General features: G+C 37.1%; 1 protein-coding gene across 1 annotated transcript; it reads right to left on the bottom strand.

The window, feature by feature from the left end:
* Window positions 1-4,333: 4,333 nt before the first annotated feature.
* Window positions 4,334-12,984, bottom strand: LOC128558222 (uncharacterized). The gene is made up of 6 exons (XM_053547096.1): window positions 12,812-12,984; window positions 10,837-11,012; window positions 9,818-9,875; window positions 7,716-7,942; window positions 4,812-5,126; window positions 4,334-4,431 (listed from the first exon to the last, which is right to left on the bottom strand). Exons 1-6 carry the CDS (start codon window positions 12,886-12,888, stop codon window positions 4,334-4,336), a joined length of 951 nt encoding a protein of 316 aa, XP_053403071.1. The 5' UTR covers window positions 12,889-12,984.
* Between the last annotated feature and the right edge of the window lie 5,551 nt (window positions 12,985-18,535).

The raw sequence follows: 18,535 nt of genomic DNA, 5'->3' as shown, positions 1-18,535 counted from the left end.
ATTTAAAAACAAAATCCAACAAAAAATTCATGCAAGTTAACACCCAATTAAAAAATACTGTGTGGGCAAATAATGTTTAATTTTCTGCAGTCTAAATTTCGGATCTTATCCCCTTTGTTCCATGATCCTCAGCCATATGGTTCAAACTTGGCTTTCCATCACGAACCTCTCCTGCTAGGCCTTAATGGGGCCCTGGAAAAAGTAAAATATAAGTTATGTTTAAATAAACTACCACTGTTCGTTTGTAACATCAACCTCTTATGAATAGATATCAAAGTCAATTTCTGAACTAAATTTTTTTTAAAAAAAATATTTTTTTGCTGTTGGACTATAATGACTGGAGACTGGTGTACTGATGAATAGGGCAAGCTCTCCCAAATGTTTTTAAAAATCCATTCCTGCTCACGTTAACTCTAGCAATTTTTTTGGGGTACTAAAATTTATCCACAAAATAAAACTTGTTAAATTTCTACTGGCATGTACTTAACTGACATTTTTTTGTCTTAACTGACAAAAATCTTCCATTAGAAATCATGACATCAAAAGAAACAATGCGTAACTTTTTTTCTAGTATACTATTTTCCCCGTAATGGAAAAATTTTCCCCAGCTTTTTTTTGTCATATATCTATTCAAGCCAAGTTTTTTAGGAAAAATTTTTTTTTGATGTACAAATTTAGGGTAAACAGTAATGTTACATTTTAAAAAACCAATTTCAGACATAAAATTGTTGGGGAATATGGGGGAAAGGACAACCAAAAAAACTCTTCTGTGACAAAACTGAAATTCCTGTTGAAGTTTGTATCGAAACTAGTCAGAAGTCTTACTATGGCCCCCCCCAAAAACGCCGTCTTTTGACCCCCCAGGTGAACACAAAACCAACACTTATCTGTATACACACCTATGAAAAAACCTTTCCTGGGATATTTGCAACTTTTGTAATAAGAAATGAAACAAAGAATACTTTTACTGTAATGAGCCGTTTAATTAAATAAAAATTAGATTTTAACAATTTAAAAAAGAGCAAAAACCCAGGAATGGCCCCTTTTCAGTCCCAAGGCGTGTTTTTTTTGTGTTTTTCAATAAAAGTTTCCCCTTGGAAAAACCTTAAAAACCGACAAGCTTTCCGATGGAAATTTTTCACCAGGCTGCAAAATTCTTTTTTTAAAACAACAAGGATGCCCTAACCCAACAAGAACATCATATTTAGAGAAAAAAAAAAAATTTTTGTGAGGTATAACAATTTACTGATTGCCTCACGTTGGGGACCTGTCAAAAATTGGCCTTGGGTTTTAAAATTTATTTAATCAAGGAAGATACAAAGAGTTATTTTTCAAGGAAAAATAATTTAAATATGTTTAATCAAGGGAAAGGGTTTTTTAGTGTTGATTTTAAACAAAGGGAAGGTAATTCGAGTGTTGATTTTTAAACAAAGGGAAGGAATTCAGAGTTGATTTTTAATCAGGAGGAATTAAAGTGTTGATTTAATCAAGGAAGGAAAACAATTTAATTTAAACAAGGTTTTTCAAATATTTGTATCATATAACAAACAAAATGGGAAAAAATTTGAAAAACATTTTAAATTACCCTCCCTTTTTTCAATATGACAAAAAACGAAAAAGCCATTTTTAAAAACGAATTAGCATTTATCTAAATGGGGCTAGCCTTAACTGTTTCTAACATAAGATTAAAAGCCTAACAGAACTTTTTAACAGGGGCAAAAATATGGCCCACAGGTACAAAGGGAAAAGACAGGGACAAGGGGACAGTGGGCCCCTTCAAAAGGGACAATTACATGAAACCAAAAAAACTGACTAAATGTCAACTCTTCTCTGAGCTTCTAAAAAATATCATTTTTGCTACTCAACTGCTCTAACTTTCAACATCAAATACTTTGACGTACAATGTTGAAATTAGGAAAGTTAAATATCCCCGGAAGTTTTTCGCTGCAAACGGCCTTTAAAGGAAAAAAAGCAATATCTTTCAAATTAACAAGGCTGTCCCTAAGACAGCCAAAGCTCGACTATTCGAATTTTTGTCTAAGAGAGGAATAATTTCCCTAAATGTTTAAAATATCATAGAGATTTAATCCATATCTGCATTAGTTTTGGAGATAATAAGTAAAAAGCCCAAAACTTTAACCAATTTTCCAAAAAGGGCATAAATTTGTTAGGCCAAAAGTATGTCAAGTTTGGGATTTTTGCTTTCACCTAGTTTATAACCCCCGAAAACACATGTAAGTTTCAATTCAATATCGCATTAGTTTTGGGGAACAGAACTTGCATGCAAAAAATTTAACCAGGATTTTCCCTTAGTCCAAAAGGGGGATAATTTGCCCAAAATACAAGTCAATGTATAGGACTTGACCCAGGTGAAATTTTAAAACCCAGAAATGAAAAAAAAAAAGTTTCAAAAACTACCCGGGATATGCCTTAAGGTTTTTAAAACTTATGACTTGCTGCCAAACTTTAACAAGGTTTTTTCTAATCCCAAAAGGGGGGAAATTTTTGGCCAAAAAAAAATGCAGAGATGGGACTTGACCCAGTGAGTTTGGGAAATTTAATAGAAAAAAAAAAATAAGTTTCAAAATAAGTTTATGCCCTTTTAAATGTAGCCAAAGTTTTATGCAAAACTTTTAAACCCGGGGGGACACCACCCAGGATATAAATAACTGCAATTTTTGTATAATCGAGCCAAATTCAAAAGTTTGTATTGATAATTAAACTAATGAAAAACAAAACGTAACATACCAATTTTTCCCGTTAAAACTATAAATAAGCTTTAAAACCCCGGGTTTTAGACAGAATGAAGCTACGACAATTTTCCCGTCTAACTTTCAAAAAAAAGTGCAATCATAACAAAGAAAATAATAAAATTTTCCTTTTTTTTTTTAAATAAAACACACAACAAAAGCTTCCCATGGCTGACCATGCCCCCCTGGACTTTTATGAAATGTTATGGCCCAGTTAGAGTTTTTAACCTTTGACCCACGGTGGCTTGAAAGCGAATGTTTTTCTTACTGGTACACATTCATGCCCAATATTTTTAAAATCCATGCATGAATGACAAAGATATGGACCGCACACGCCCATCAATGCACTATCATGAAATATGACCTTTAACGTCTAAGTGTGACCTTGATCTTTGAGCTACGGACCTGGGTCTTGCGCGCGACACGTCGTCTTACTGTGGTACACATTCATGCCAAGTTATTTGAAAATCCATCCATGGATAACAAAGATATGGACCGGACACGAATGCACTATCATGAAAAATGACCTTTAACATCTAAGTGTGACCTTGACCTTTGAGCTACGGACCTGGGTCTTGCGCGCGACACGTCGTCTTACTGTGGTACACATTCATGCCAAGTTATTTGAAAATCCATCCATGGATGACAAAGATATGGACCGGACACGCCCAACTACCATGAAAAATGACCTTTAACGTCTAAGTGTGACCTTGACCTTTGAGCTACGGACCTGGGTCTTTCGCGCGACACGTCATCTTACTGTGGTACACATTCATGCCAAGTTATTTGAAAATCCATCCATGGATAACAAAGATATGGACCGGACACGAATGCACTATCATGAAAAATGACCTTTAACGTCTAAGTGTGACCTTGACCTTTGAGCTATGGACCTGGGTCTTGCACGCGACATGTCGTCTTACTGTGGTACACATTCATGCCAAGTTATTTGAAAATCCATCCATGGATGACAAAGATATGGACCGGACACGCCCAACTACCATGAAAAATGACCTTTAACGTCTAAGTGTGACCTTGACCTTTGAGCTACGGACCTGGGTCTTTCGCACGACACGTCATCTTACTGTGGTACACATTCATGCCAAGTTATTTGAAAATCCATCCATCGATGACAAAGATATGGACCGGACACGAAAATTGCGGACAGACCGACAGACTGACAGACGGTTCAAAAACTATATGCCTCCCTTCGGGGGCATAAAAATTATCCCCTAGTCTTACTTCTGTAATTCTTTCCAATTGTCTTAGTATCTAAAAATACTGATGTTATACCAAAGGGAAACAGACTTTGCTTCATTCCACATATTTGCCTGCTCATTAGTTAATGAATGTAATGGTGTTAGACTGGTGTCCTTCTAATCCCTACGAATGTCTCAATTTAACCCTTACCCTGCTAAATTTCTAAAATGAATTTGTCCATCTTTCAATTTGGACAGTACCACTGACTGTTAAATGGGCTGCTTATCAAAATGATACTAACTGAATGGCGAACAGTGCAGATCTTGATCAGACTGCATGGATGTGCAGGCTAATCATGATCTACACTGGTCGCAAAGGCAGAATCAATTGTGTCCAGCATAAGGATTAAATGCTGCAAAAAGGATACATATTTCTGTAACAGGTCTCAGTTTTACACCCATTCTGTATTGCTCTAATGGCACTGAAAATGAAAATTTAATGTCTACACAAGTTAGACATTACTCACAGCATAATAAGCATTTTAAATTTACTCAAGTAAAGCAGAGGAAGGTACAGTTTTGAACAAGTACTTAAATCTTTTAGTTTTCCAGTTTTTGCAAAACCCTCTGGAACTAAATACATTTAAATATTGACAGTTCAAGTATATACTATAAAAGACTAAAGAACCCAAGTAGCTCGAGACTTCCTAGTCAGTCTTTTTTGTAATGTATTACCTCTGTTTATATAGTTCAAGCAGTAGACTCTGACTTTCTACTTTTACCTTCTAAGTATAAAGTCCTTCAAATAAAATAATCTCTTCAAACGCAGATACAAACTTGATGACTTCAATGATAAAACAACCTGCCACTAAAGCTGGTGAATACAAGTGGTCTGTGGGAGTTTTTCCAGCTGTAGTAAACGGGTCCATTTGTTCTCTTCCAGTTCTTTGATGCTCAGCAGCTTGAACATGAGACACTGAATCGTCAAACAAATCCTCTTGACTATCATTCTCACTTTCTTCTTGCGGAGAATGAATGCTGTTCCCAGGTTGTGTGTTGTTTCGCAAGTTAGTGTTAATGCTGTTTACAGAGTAGGTAAAAGGTCTGGCCATTGGTACAGATTTTACTCTACTTTCACCCGCATTTGGACCGCCCCTCCTAATTGCTGTCTTTAAATCTGAAATTATCAATGGTATTTTTGTTTGTCACAGAATACATTATTTAAATATCTAACATTTCAAAATTATTCAGTATCTATCCAAACCGTTAACTATCCTGTATCAGCTATTTTAACAGGTTCCGGAAAGTAAAATGTACTTTCTAAATTTTGAAGAAGAAAAAAACTGACATGAATTTGCAGGCATGTCCATTCAACATAAGCTGATCTAGATCTACACTTAGAAATAGCAATGCACAATCAATAAAGAAATGTTTTTCCCTCAAAGACAAAATGACAAAATTTATTCATCCTCTACAAGGGACATTTCTAAATAAATGTATTGGGGGAAAAAGTATTCACTTGAATCATTGTCCGACTTAAAATATATTATAAACTTAACAAAAAAACATATCAACCCAACATAAACTTCTAAATGCAACACAAATGCATGAACACAATTGAAACAATCACATCAACCCAACATGAACTTCTAAATGCAACACAAATGCATGAACACAATTGAAACAATCACATCAACCCAACATGAACTTCTAAATGCAACACAAATGCATGAAACCAATACAAACAACCTCATCAACCAAACATAAACTTCTAAATGCAACACAAATGCATACACCCAATTGAAACAATTATATTAACCCAACATGAACTTCTAAACTTTTTCTAAATGTAAAACAAATGCATGAACCTAGCTGAAACAATCACATCAACCCAACATAAACTTCTAAATGCAACACAAACAAATGCATGAACCTAATACAAACAACCTCATCAATACAACACAAACTTCTAAATGCAACACAAATGCATAAACCCAACTGAAACAATCACATCAACCAAACATAAACTTCTAAATGCAACACATACAAATGCATGAACCTAATACAAACAACCTCATCAATACAACACAAACTTCTAAATGCAATACAAATGCATAAACCCAACTGAAACAATCACATCAACCAAACATAAACTTCTAAATGCAACACAAATGCATGAATCCAATACAAACAATCACATCGACCCAATACAATATTCTGAAAGCACCACAAACAAATGCATGAACTTCTTAATACAACATAATCAAATGCATGCAACCAACATGAATATTCACATCAATCTAACACAAGTATATCCACAATTCTGAATGCAACAAAAACAAATGCATGAGCACAACATGAATGTACATTTCAACCCAACACAAACTTCTAAATGCAGCACAAACAAACAACTGCATGAAAACAACACAAAGATACACATCAGTTCAACACAAACTTTTGATTGTATCACAAACAAATGCATGAACACAACACGAATATATAAATTTATTATCAACACAATACAAACTTCTCAATACAATATAAAATCAAAGCATGAACACTACAAAAACACATAAACTTCACACTATTGTCTGAATGCAGCACTAACAGAAGCATGAACTGGACACAAACAAACACATTAACCCAACATAAAGTTCCGAATGTAACACAAACAAATGCAGGAACCAAACAAAAGCACACATGCCCAAAGCATATTATTATATATCAAATTACATGAAAATTCAGTTCAAATAAAGTCATGAACATGACTCAAAACAAAGTAACAAGCATGAACTAACTTATGAATAAAGCATAACAAATTTCATAAACCCAACATAAACATAAAAATCCAACAAAAGCTCATGAACTCAGTATTACAAACAAAAATATAACAAGGCAGTCTGAAAGACAGCTAAATCCCCCGCCACTGTTATGGATAGTGAAAGGGTAAACTTTGACCTTTAGCTTTGACCTTGACCTTGAACTGACATGGCTGACTCATGAATTCTGCACAATATCTTGATGAGGTTATCATTTGACCAAAGTTTCAAGAAAATCCTTCAAGGGGTTTAGGAGATACAGAGCTCAAACCTTTGACCTTAAGTTGTGACATTGACCTTGAACCGACATGGCTGACTCATGAGTTCTTGATGAGGTGATCATTTGACCCAAGTTTGATGAAAATCCTTCAAGGGGTTTATGAGATACAGAGCGGACACAAAATGGAAGGCTCAAACCTTTGACCCTAAGTTGTGACCTTGACCTTGAGCCGACAAGGCTGACTCATGGATTCTGCACATCATCTTGATGAGGTGATCATTTGACCCAAGTTTCATGAAAATCCTTCAAGGGGTTTAGGAGATATGAAGCGGACACGAGTGTTATGGACAGACGGAAGGATGGAAGGACGGACAGAGACCATTCCTATAACCCCCCTACTATTTGTGGCGGGGGATTAATAAAAGGGTCATTACAGCATTAGTTAGATCTGGAATTTTGTATTTTGCTCTCATGGATTTTGCAAGGAAAGATCACACACTGCGTTTGCATGCCCTGTGAGATCCGATCTGTCAAAAATACAGCATCCCAGATCAAGCTACTATTATAATAACCCTAACATATTTTGCGCAATTAACTCTTATTTTCACATTCTGGTGGTACTGAATATACACAGTGATTATGTAATATGAACATTTACCAGATCAAAACATGAGCTTCTAAAATTCATTTGAACTAATGTCCAGTATTTAAGAAAAATAATTCCAACCGGTACTAGGGTTTGCCTTCCTTGGAACTACATAAGCGCTGTTTTTATCTAGTTGCTTGTTCATTGATGGATTTATCTGGGATTTGTTTGCTCTCTGTGACATTGACAGAGGTTTCTGTGATTGACTATTCCATTCCCGACATTGACCGGAGATTGGCACCTGAGATGGTCCAATCTTACGTACCAAAGGATACTGGGAACCTAGATAAATATCATCACCATCACCCCTGAAATGATAAACATAGGGTGGCATAAAGTTACAATAGTAAAAAACAGTGACCTTAAGTCAGTGACAGTCATATTGCAGACTTTGTTGTTTCTATTTCTGGTTGTTTCCTGTTTTGTTTATATGCTGATATTTATGTATTTGTCATTAATTTTTGTTTGTATATATGGCCAAAAGCATATTCTATGCCAATCTCCAATAAATCTGAAATCTAGAAAAAATCTTGTATTACTGAAGCTTTTAAAAACAGTGTCTTATAAACATTTTCCAAACCTCCTGTCAGTGTACTTACGGTCAAATCTTGTATACTCCAGCAAGTTCTTTCAATGGCGAAGTAACTATAAGAAAATGCTGATGGAATACAGCATATTCACCTAGCTTAAACAAGAGGACCATGATGGTCCTGAATCGCTCACCTGTCCAAACATGACCCAGTTTTAAACCGAGTATGATGTGGTTTTTTTCTATTATCTGACATTGTGACCTAGTTTTTGAGCTCATGTGACCCAGTGTTTAATCTGACCTAGATATCATCAAGATAAAAATTCTAACCAATTTTCATGAAGATCCATTGTAAAATATGGCCTCTAGAGAGGTCACAGGATTTTTTATTATTTGACCTACTGACCTAGTTACTGACGGCACATGACCCAGTTTCAAACTTGACCTAGATATCATCAAGGTGAACATTCTGACCCATTTTCATGAAGATCCATTCAAAAGTATGGCCTCTAGAGAGGTCACAAGGTTTTTCTATTTTTAGACCTACTGACCTAGTTTTTTACTGCAGTTGATCCAGTTTCGAACTTGACCTAGATATCATCAATATGAACATTCAAATCAACTTTCATACAGACCCCAAGAAAAATATGGCCTCTAGAGAGGTCACAAGGTTTTTTTATTATTTGACCTACTGACCTAATTATTGACAACACGTGACTAAGTTTCAAACTTGACCTAGATATCATCAAGGTGAACATTCTGACTTATTTTCATGAAGATCTATTGAAAAGTATGGCCTCTAGAGAGGTCACAAGGTTTTTCTATTTTTAGACCTACTGACCTAGTTTTTGATCGCAGTTGATCCAGTTTCGAACTTGACCTACATATCATCAAAATAAAAAAAATTAACCAATTTTCATACAGATCCCATGAAAAATATGGCCTCTAGAGAGGTCACAAGATTTTTTTGTTATTTGACCTACTGACCTAGTTTATGATGGCATGTAACCCAGTTTCGAACTTGACCTAGATATCATCAAGGTGAACATTCTGACCAAATTTCATGAAGATCCATTTACAAGTATGGCCTCTAGAGAGGTCACAATGTTTTTCTATTTTTAGACCTGCTGACCTAGTTTTTGATCGCAGTTAACCCAGTTTCGAACTTGATCTAGATATCATCAAGATGAACATTCTGACCAATTTTCATACTGATCCCATGAAAAATATGGCCTCTAGAGAGGTCACAAGGTTTTTCTATTTTTAGTCCTACTGACCTAGTTTTTTATCGCATGTGACCCAGTTTCGAACTTGACCTAGATATTATCAAGGTGAACATTCAACCAATTTTCATGAAGATCTTGTGAAAAATATGGCCTCTAGAGAGGTCACAAGGGTTTTCTATTTTTAGACCTGCTGACCTAGTTTTTGACCACACGTGACCCAGTTTCAAACTTGACCTAGATAGCTAAAAACATTAACTAAAAAGATAATAATTACGTCATGAAATTTTAATGGTACATGTACTATACAAGCAACTAAAGATGATGCAGTTTGTTTATGTATTTTTATAATACAATTAGTACATATGTCCTTGAACAGCATTATACAGACAGAAATACATCATCACAGATAAAAAGACTGACATAATTACCTTTCAGATACTGTCTCATTGTATATTCTACTGCTGCTCACTTGATTTCTACCTAACTCTGAAGTATATTAAGGAAAAAGGCATAATGATTGTGAATGACACTTAGAGAGATAGAAATTCAACCCTGCTTTTATTTTCAAAATAATGGGGGCTCATCTAGTGACCACAGGCAATCATTGTATAAAGTTTGGTAATTTAGACCCAAGTGTTCTCCAGCTACAGATCAGAAACAGTTTAACTGTGAACTTGACTTTTGACAAACTGAATCCCAAAACTGTTAGTTGGGGCCATCCAATAACCATAGACACTAATCCTAATAACTGTGATCTTGACATCTGACCTACAAGCTCTCACAACAATAGGGGTCTAACAACCACATTCATTCATCCAATCAACTGTTAAGTCACAGCATTCTTTAGTGATTGATTGGAAACCAAATTGCCTACCAATGGACACTACAGACTGACCAACCAACATAAGCTAAACAACTTACCCCTCTTCTTCAAATTTATATTATCAAGAGAAATGAGAGTAATCTACAAAGACTGCTAGAGTTTCTTTCAAGACCTTGACATAAATATTTATAGAAGTAGTCTTTTTGCTCACTCAACTGAGCATCATAACATTTCCAAGACCAAACCTTTGAAGCTCATTCTGGTTTATACCTTTTATAGTGCATATTAAAAACTATTACTCCTAGTAACTGCAAGTGTGTATGTCACAGTACAAACTGGTCACATTTACAGAGAAGAAAATGTATCAGGCAGCTGGTTACCTCAATCAGTAAAGCACTCACTAGAGTGTAAGCAGAGTGTTCTGGGTTCCAGCTTGGTGGACTGACTGCACATTTTTCTCAGCCTGACACTCAGCCTACCTGCTGACCAAGACTGCATTACAATGGTTAGTCTCAAATGGCTGTAATTGGCTGTAATTGCTTATATATAAAGTGACTTTCAATGACGGGTTAAAGTCCCAGTTAGATTGCACATTTTTCTCACCCCACAAGATTTATTACCTACCAGTTCTATTTGTCTGAGTAAATGGCAACCGTTGTGAAGTTTGTGAAGATGGCATCCATTGAGATGGTTGGAGATCAAGTAAACTAGTTTTGCCATCACCACTGAAAAGTGTGTCAAGATCAGGAATGTTTGTAAACACAGGTGGTTCTGGCACATCATAATACTGTCTTTTTGTTCTGAAAAGTTTTTTGGCAACAATTAATATAGCAAATAGTGACAAAGTCTTTCAAACACAGTTTAGATTGAAAAAAATAAATAAATTAAACATAATTCCTTTACTTTGAAACTTTTTGATAACCCAACCTTAAAACATCATGATACTGGGAAGCTAATTAAACTTTTTGCTGGTTGTTGGCCCTTACAGAAGAAAAAGGCCTGCTGTGTACTCTTGCTGTGTACATACAGCGTATATGATGCGTACATGATGTGTATTGAAATCAAGGGCTTTAAATAGTACGCAGGATATACACCGCACATACACCGATAGTACGTTTGTAGTACACTTTTGACATGCAAATGAGCTCTGCCGCGTACTACTTGCTGCGTACATGCTGTGGACTACATAGTACACAGGATGTACGCTGGAGGAATTTAGTATGCGGGAAATAGTACGCAGCATATACGCGGCACATACACTTTTCACATGCAAATGAGCCTGCGGTGTACTACCCCTGCGGCATACATGCTGTGTACTCCTGCGGCGTACATTCTGTGTACTCCTGGCCCGATTCCTGCGGCGTACATGCTGTGTACTCCTGCTGCATACATGCTGTGTACTCTTGTGGCGAAACTGCTGTGATAATGTAAATTCCTTACCCCACCAACTTTCTTATGCAAATGCTGATCATTTGGACAGAAAAAAACAGAAAAAAGATAAGTGACATGCATCAATAAGTATTTACCCTTACCAAAATAATGTAGACTGATGTTATCAAATAAATTAGTATGCTTTTCTTCATCCACTTTTCAATGAAATAAATCAATTTTTGTAGCATGTAATTTGGTAAACATCTGAAGAAAATGGCGTAACTGTATCAAGGGGAAACAACTTTAATGCAACTAAATATAGGTGTTATAAATTTCGAAGTATCTGCGGTGTACATGCAGTGTACTATTTTCTTGTACAAGTCCCTCCTGCGTACATGCAGTGTACTCCTTAAATTTTCAGAGTCTGTGCTGCGTACTTGAAGTGTACTAGTGACCTCCTGCGTACATGCTGTGTACTCGTCGAAATAGTACGCGGCATGTACGCGGCATGCGGTGTATGTAAAATGTACTCCTCTGGCGTACTACTGTGTTCGCGGCATATACACGGCAAATACGCAGCATGTACGCCACAGAGGCTTGCTTCTGTAAGGGGGGATTTCAAGAGCAAATTTTCTTGACATGTTCCTACATCTTGCTAGATGAATTCTTCTTCTTGGCTACTCTACCTTTCATTTTGTTCATACATGTTTATATCTGGTTCAAGTAATTATTAGTTAGCTTAAGTTCTGTAGATCAAATCCATCTGACTGCCATTTCTTGTTCAACTGGGGTTTAAAAATATTAATAATTTTACTACAAATTGTACTCCTTAGAATTACATTTTATTTGGACCTGCATGCATATATGTTTTTTTAATTATTATTAATGATTTTACAAACTACATTGAAATTTTTACATCATTTCAACTGTATACCGCAAGGACAAATTAGACTTTGGGGGATTAAAGTCTCAAAAAGATGGCATAAAGTTTGGCAAATTACAAACCACTGTCTCTTTCTAAACTTTTTATATACTGTTAATGAGAGTGACATTGAGCATGTCAATATGAATACACATGTTTTTCATCAGAAAAGAAAGAAATCTTATATTTTAAAATTTCCCAAGACATAATAGCAGACAGTTTTTGATTTCATTAAATTTTGGTCTATTGTGGGAAACTGCAAATTTGCACGTTTCTGTCACTCAGTACACATTTGAGCAATCTTACTTCACATCAGATTTATCTGTGCCTTGTTGATCACCATCTGAGAAGATCTGGCTAAAGTCTATAATGCCAGCCATCATGTGCAGCTGTCTGCAAAAGGCAGTCAGTGTCAATAACTTGTCTCCATTTAATAGTATGATTTACACTGTAACTGTCATGCTCATCTCTTTACAAATACAGACTGAAATAAACAAGATTTTGGTAAGATTTAAGGATTTTATAACAAGAGAACCATGATGGTCCTGAATCGCTCACCTGTCCCCACGTGACCCAGTTTTAAACTGAGTATGACATCGTTTTTTTTCTATTATTTGACATAGTGACCTAGTTTTTGAGCTCATGTGGCCCAGTTTTGAACTTGACCTAGATATCATCAAGATAAAAATTCTGACCAATTTTCATGAAGATCCATTGAAAAATATGGCCTCTAGAGAGGTCACAAGGTTTTTCTATTATTTGACCTAATGACCTAGTTTTTGAAAGCATGTGACCCAGTTTCGAACTTGACCTAGATATCATCAAGGTGAACATTCTCACCAATTTTCATGAAGATCTCATGAAAAATATGGCCTCTAGAGAGGTCACAAGGTTTTTCTATAATTTGACCTAATGACCTAGTTTTTGAACACACGTGACCCAGTTTTGAATTTTATATAGATATCATCAAGATGGACATTCAGACCAATTTTCATATAGATCCATTGAAAAATATGGCCTCTAGAGAGGTCACAAGGTTTTTCTTCTTTTAGACCTTCTGACCTAGTTTTTGAACGCACGTGACCCAGTTTCGAACTTTATATAGATATCATCAAGACGAACATTCAGACCAACTTTCGTACAGATCCCATGAAAAATATGGCCTCTAGAGAGGTCACAAGGTTTTTCTATAATTTGACCTAATGACCTAGTTTTTGAACACACGTAACCCAGTTTCGAATTTTATATAGATATTATCAAGATGGACATTCAGACCAATTTTCATGAAGATCCATTGAAAAATATGGCCTCTAGAGAGGTCACAAGGTTTTTCTACTTTTAGACCTACTGACCTAGTTTTAGAACGCACGTGACCCAGTTTCAAACTTTATATAGATATCATCAAGATGAACATTCAGACCAACTTTCATACAGATCCCATGAAAAATATGGCCTCTAGAGAGGTCACAAGGCTTTTTTATTATTTGACCTACTGACCTAGTTTTTGACTGCACATGACCCAGTTTTGAACTTGACCTAGATATCATCATGTTGAACATTCTGACCAATTTTCATGAAGATCCATTCAAAAGTATGGCCTCTAGAGAGGTCACAAGGTTTTTCTATTTTTAGACCTACTGACCTAGTTTTGACCGCAGTTGACCCAGTTTCGAACTTTACCTAGATATCATCAAGATGGACATTCAGACCAACTTTCATACTGATCCCATGAAAAAATTTGGCCTCTAGAGAGGTCACAAGGTTTTTTTATTATTTGACCTACTGACCCAGTTTTTAACTGCACATAACCCAGTTTCGAACTCAACCTAGATATCATCAAGATGAACATTCTGACCAACTTTCATGAAGATCCATCGAAAAGTATGTCCTCTAGAGAGGTCACAAGGTTTTTCTATTTTTAGACCTACTGACCTAGTTTTTGACCGCACGTGACCCAGTTTCGAACTGGACTTAGAAATCATCATGACAAACATTCAGATCAACTTTCATGAAGATCCCATGAAAAATATGGCCTCTAGCGAGGTCACAAGGTTATTTTTTAATTTGACCTACAGACCTAGTTTTTGATCGCACATGACCCTGTTTCTAACCTGACCTAGATATCATCAAGATGAACATTCTGACTAACTGTCATGAAAATCCATTGAAAAGTATGGCCTCTAGCGAGGTCACAAGGTTATTTTTTTATTTGACCTACTGACCTAGTTTTTGATGGCATGTGACCCAGTTTCTAACTTGACCTAGATATCATCAAGATGAACATTCTGACTTAACTTTCATGAAGATCCATTGAAAAGTATGGCCTATAGAGAGGTCACAAGGTTTTTCTATTTTTAGACCTACTGACCTAGTTTTTGACCGCACGTGACCCAGTTTCGAACTTGACCTAGATATCATCAAGGTGAACATTCTGACCATATTTCATAAAGATCGCATGAAAAATGTGACCTCTAGAGTGGTCACAAGCCAAAGTTTACGCACGGACGGACGACGGACGCTGCGCGATCACAAAAGCTCACCTTGTCACTTTGTGACATGTGAGCTTAAAATATAAAACATATTGATTGAAGAGTTGTGCTATTCCAGGTCGCGGAAACACGTGATGTTCATGGAAAATGACTCGTTAATTAGACTTACATTGAATTTCATCAAATCTATATCAATTTTTTATTATAACAAATCATTAGTCATATAGCATAATTATCTTTTGAAACAAAATATGTCAATAAACTGAAACCATTTCCAACACACTTCACCCTCAGAAAAATCGTCTGCAAGTCAATTATACACGCCTTCTATCTGAAGAGTACATTTTAGTGTTAGGTCAGACACTGTTATTGATTTTCCAAAGGTCTTAGAATCGAAATTTTTTCTACATTGTAGAATTTGATTGAACTCTGGTTTTTCAAAACTTCCGAATATACTAAGAAAATTCAGCAAATAAAAAAGGGAGGGTCGTGTGCTTGATTTTTTGCTAGACTGATTTGAAAAATTTCGACCTCACGCAATTTTTCATAATGGGAGTCTATGGGGAATACGCAATTTTCATAACATTTTCGCGAATAGAAATTTTTCTACAATGTAGATTTTAATGAAACTTCTCACAGTTGTAAAGAAACTTATGGCCTATAATATGGTGAAATAAAATGTATAGGTCTATGTGCTTATTTTTGAAATATCTGGCTATGATTAAAGTGAGCCGCCTATTTCAAGCTAATTTTAAGACATTATTTTGAATTATTTAACATGTAAGATGTTTAAAAATATAGTAACAGTTCCATTTTAATACATTTACTCACGGGTTGCACTTAACTCATAAACTGGTTTTAGTTTCCGTATGCTGAATCCAGGCATTATTCTACGTTTTCCGGATAAATGATGTTACGCCATCACTTCCGGTTTATCAAACGTGCAGAACTACCTTAACATTACTAGCGGACTACTTAACCATTCTTCAAAACACTTAACCATTCTTCAAAGCATCTGTCTCTCTTCTTCTCTCTCTCTCTCTCTCAATTAATGGCTCCTGTTATTGTGAGATTACCAGGCGTTGAGAAACTATTATGAAACCTGCAACCCCACAAAGCCACAGGACCAGACTCCATACCTGCACGCCTCCTCAAGAAACTGTCGACTGATCTCGCTCCTGCCCTCACACACATGTATCAAGCTTCCCTGGATGCTGGATGTGTCCCAGAAGACTGGAAAATGGCCCATGTCATTCCAGTCTTCAAAAAGGGAGATAAGAGCAAGGCAGCCAACTATCGGCCAGTATCACTTACCTCCATCTGTTCCAAAGTAATGGAACACATTCTTCACGCTAACATCATGGACCACTTCCAACTGCACTCGATCCTATTGTTACAGATGCTCAGCATGGATTCCGCAGCAAGCGTTCATGAGAATGCGAAACACAACTGATCGCCACGATTCAGGACTTGGCTAGCGGGCTGTCAGAGGGCAATCAACTAGATGTCATTCTCCAGGATTTTGCTAAAGCCTTCGACAAAGTCCCCCATCAATGCTTGCTGTACAAACTTTACCACTATGGGGTCCGTGGCATGGGCGTAGGAGCGAGTTTAACTTTGGGGGTGGCCAAACCTTTCCGACTGGGGTGGTGGGGGGGCGGATGCGGAATAAAGCCTCAAAGCCTTGTACAGGGGCCAAATGGGCCATTGGCCCCCTCAAGCCTCTATGTTTTAGCAATCACTGAGTTATTCTGATGATACACATACGACTAGGCACTGAACTGTCTTAATCAGTCATATTATCTATTGTTCTAATTAAGTGTGCCATTTTTTTTATTCTTCTGTTGAAGCCCTGGACATACAATCAATAAGCGCTGCATTTGTCTAATTATGATATAAAGTTGTGGAAATATCATTTCCCTGAATGGACAATGAAAAAAAAAATACATATTAACGTTTACATGCGTAAACAGGCTTAATAGTTAGGCCTACATAGATTTTGCAGACGCTCAAACCGGAACTGTAGTGATTGCGCTCAATGATATATTATTTTTATAAAATGTAATCAAACAATCCTTGGTGTGGCGCGTACAGATTTCAGTACTCACCATACCGAAGGAGACAAGTCAGAATACAAGAGAAGGCCAAATGCAAATCAGAAATCAGGTTAAAAAGAATTATATGATGCTAAGTAAATGTTATATTAGACTGCAAGTTATATCTCTTTTCCAAAATAATATATTGGAGGGGCCAAACTATAGTTTGGCCCCCCCTCTCCTAGCTTTGGGGGGGCCTGGCCCCTGCTGGCCCCCCCTGCTCCTACGCCTATGCTTGGTTCCACCTTGAGTTGGATCGAAAGCTTCCTCAGTGGAAGGAAACAGCATGTCTTCACAGAGGCCTGTGCCATATCAAATGAGGCACATGTAGACACGGGTGTTCCACAAGGCACTGTCATGGGGCCTCTGCTATTTCTGGCTTTAATCAACGACCTCCCGGAAGTTGTCAGCTCGCCTGTAAAGCTCTTTGCAGGTGATTGCCTTATATACCTGACCATCAGATCAGAGAGTGACACCACCATACTCCAGCAAGACCTAACCTCACTAGAAAGGTGGGAAAAAAGACTGGCAGATGGCATTCCATCCAGAAAAGTGTACCACCATTTACATAACAAAGAAGAGAAAACCAGTCAGAGCCAGCTACCACCTACACGGCCACACCCTGGAAAATGTATCCTGAGCCAAGTACCTGGGAGTCTACATCAGCCAGGACTTGTCGTGGCACAAGCACATGCATTAATCAGACATCAGCAAAGGCACATCGATCTGTTGGATTCCTGCGGAGAAACCTAAGGAGCTGCCCACAAGATGTTATGGCACAGGCATAAACTACACTTGTCGGGCCTGTCCTGGACTAGCTATGCCTCTACAGTATGGGGGACCTTTACATCACCAGCAGATCCAACAGCTTGAAAATGTCCAACACAAGGCAGCCAGATTTACTACTGGGAACTTTAATTCAAGAGACCCGGGATGCATCACCAGCATCGCAGCTACACCAACTAGAATGGGAGCCACTTGCACACAGGAGAGCCAGGAATAAGATCATCATGTTCTGTAAGATCACCAACTTCATTGTAGAGGTTCCCATGCTCCGCCTACTGCATTATACCACCACCAAGACTCGAGGCTCCACTGCCAACAACATCAGGCATATCAGCACCAGGGTTGATATATATAAATACTCCTTCCTACCAGCCACCATCAAATTGTGGAACAACATCCCGCCGTCTATGAGAGGGTTACCATCCCTAGACAGCTTCTGGACTGCCATGTAAGCCATGAACATGTCCGACCTCTTGAGAAATTAGACAGTCAAGTTTTTTAGCAGTTTTTAATTGTATATACGGAATTTTTAGCTGTTCGTCCGTCTTGTGCTGGAGTAGCAACACTCGAGTACGAGTTCACTCCATAACAGGAAGAAGAAGAAGGGTTGGAAGGAAGGGGATGTCAATTGGGAGATGTTATAACATATAGCTAGTGGA

The sequence above is a fragment of the Mercenaria mercenaria genome, chromosome 7 (genome assembly GCF_021730395.1).
Source record: "Mercenaria mercenaria strain notata chromosome 7, MADL_Memer_1, whole genome shotgun sequence".
NCBI classification, from domain to species: domain Eukaryota; kingdom Metazoa; phylum Mollusca; class Bivalvia; order Venerida; family Veneridae; genus Mercenaria; species Mercenaria mercenaria.
The sequence above is the reverse complement of the archived record's forward strand: the minus strand, read 5'-3'. Positions and strand labels throughout refer to the sequence as shown.

Bases quoted from the DNA above. Each gene is read 5' to 3' on its own strand.
- LOC128558222 (XM_053547096.1), bottom strand. From the start codon at position 12,888: ATGATGGCTGGCATTATAGACTTTAGCCAGATCTTCTCAGATGGTGAT. The intron at 11,013-12,811 runs GTAAGATTGCTC...AAAACTTTTCAG, and splicing joins ACAGATAAATCTGATGTGAA to AACAAAAAGACAGTATTATG. The intron at 7,943-9,817 runs GTAATTATGTCA...TTATCATTTCAG, and splicing joins AATGAGACAGTATCTGAAAG to GGGTGATGGTGATGATATTT.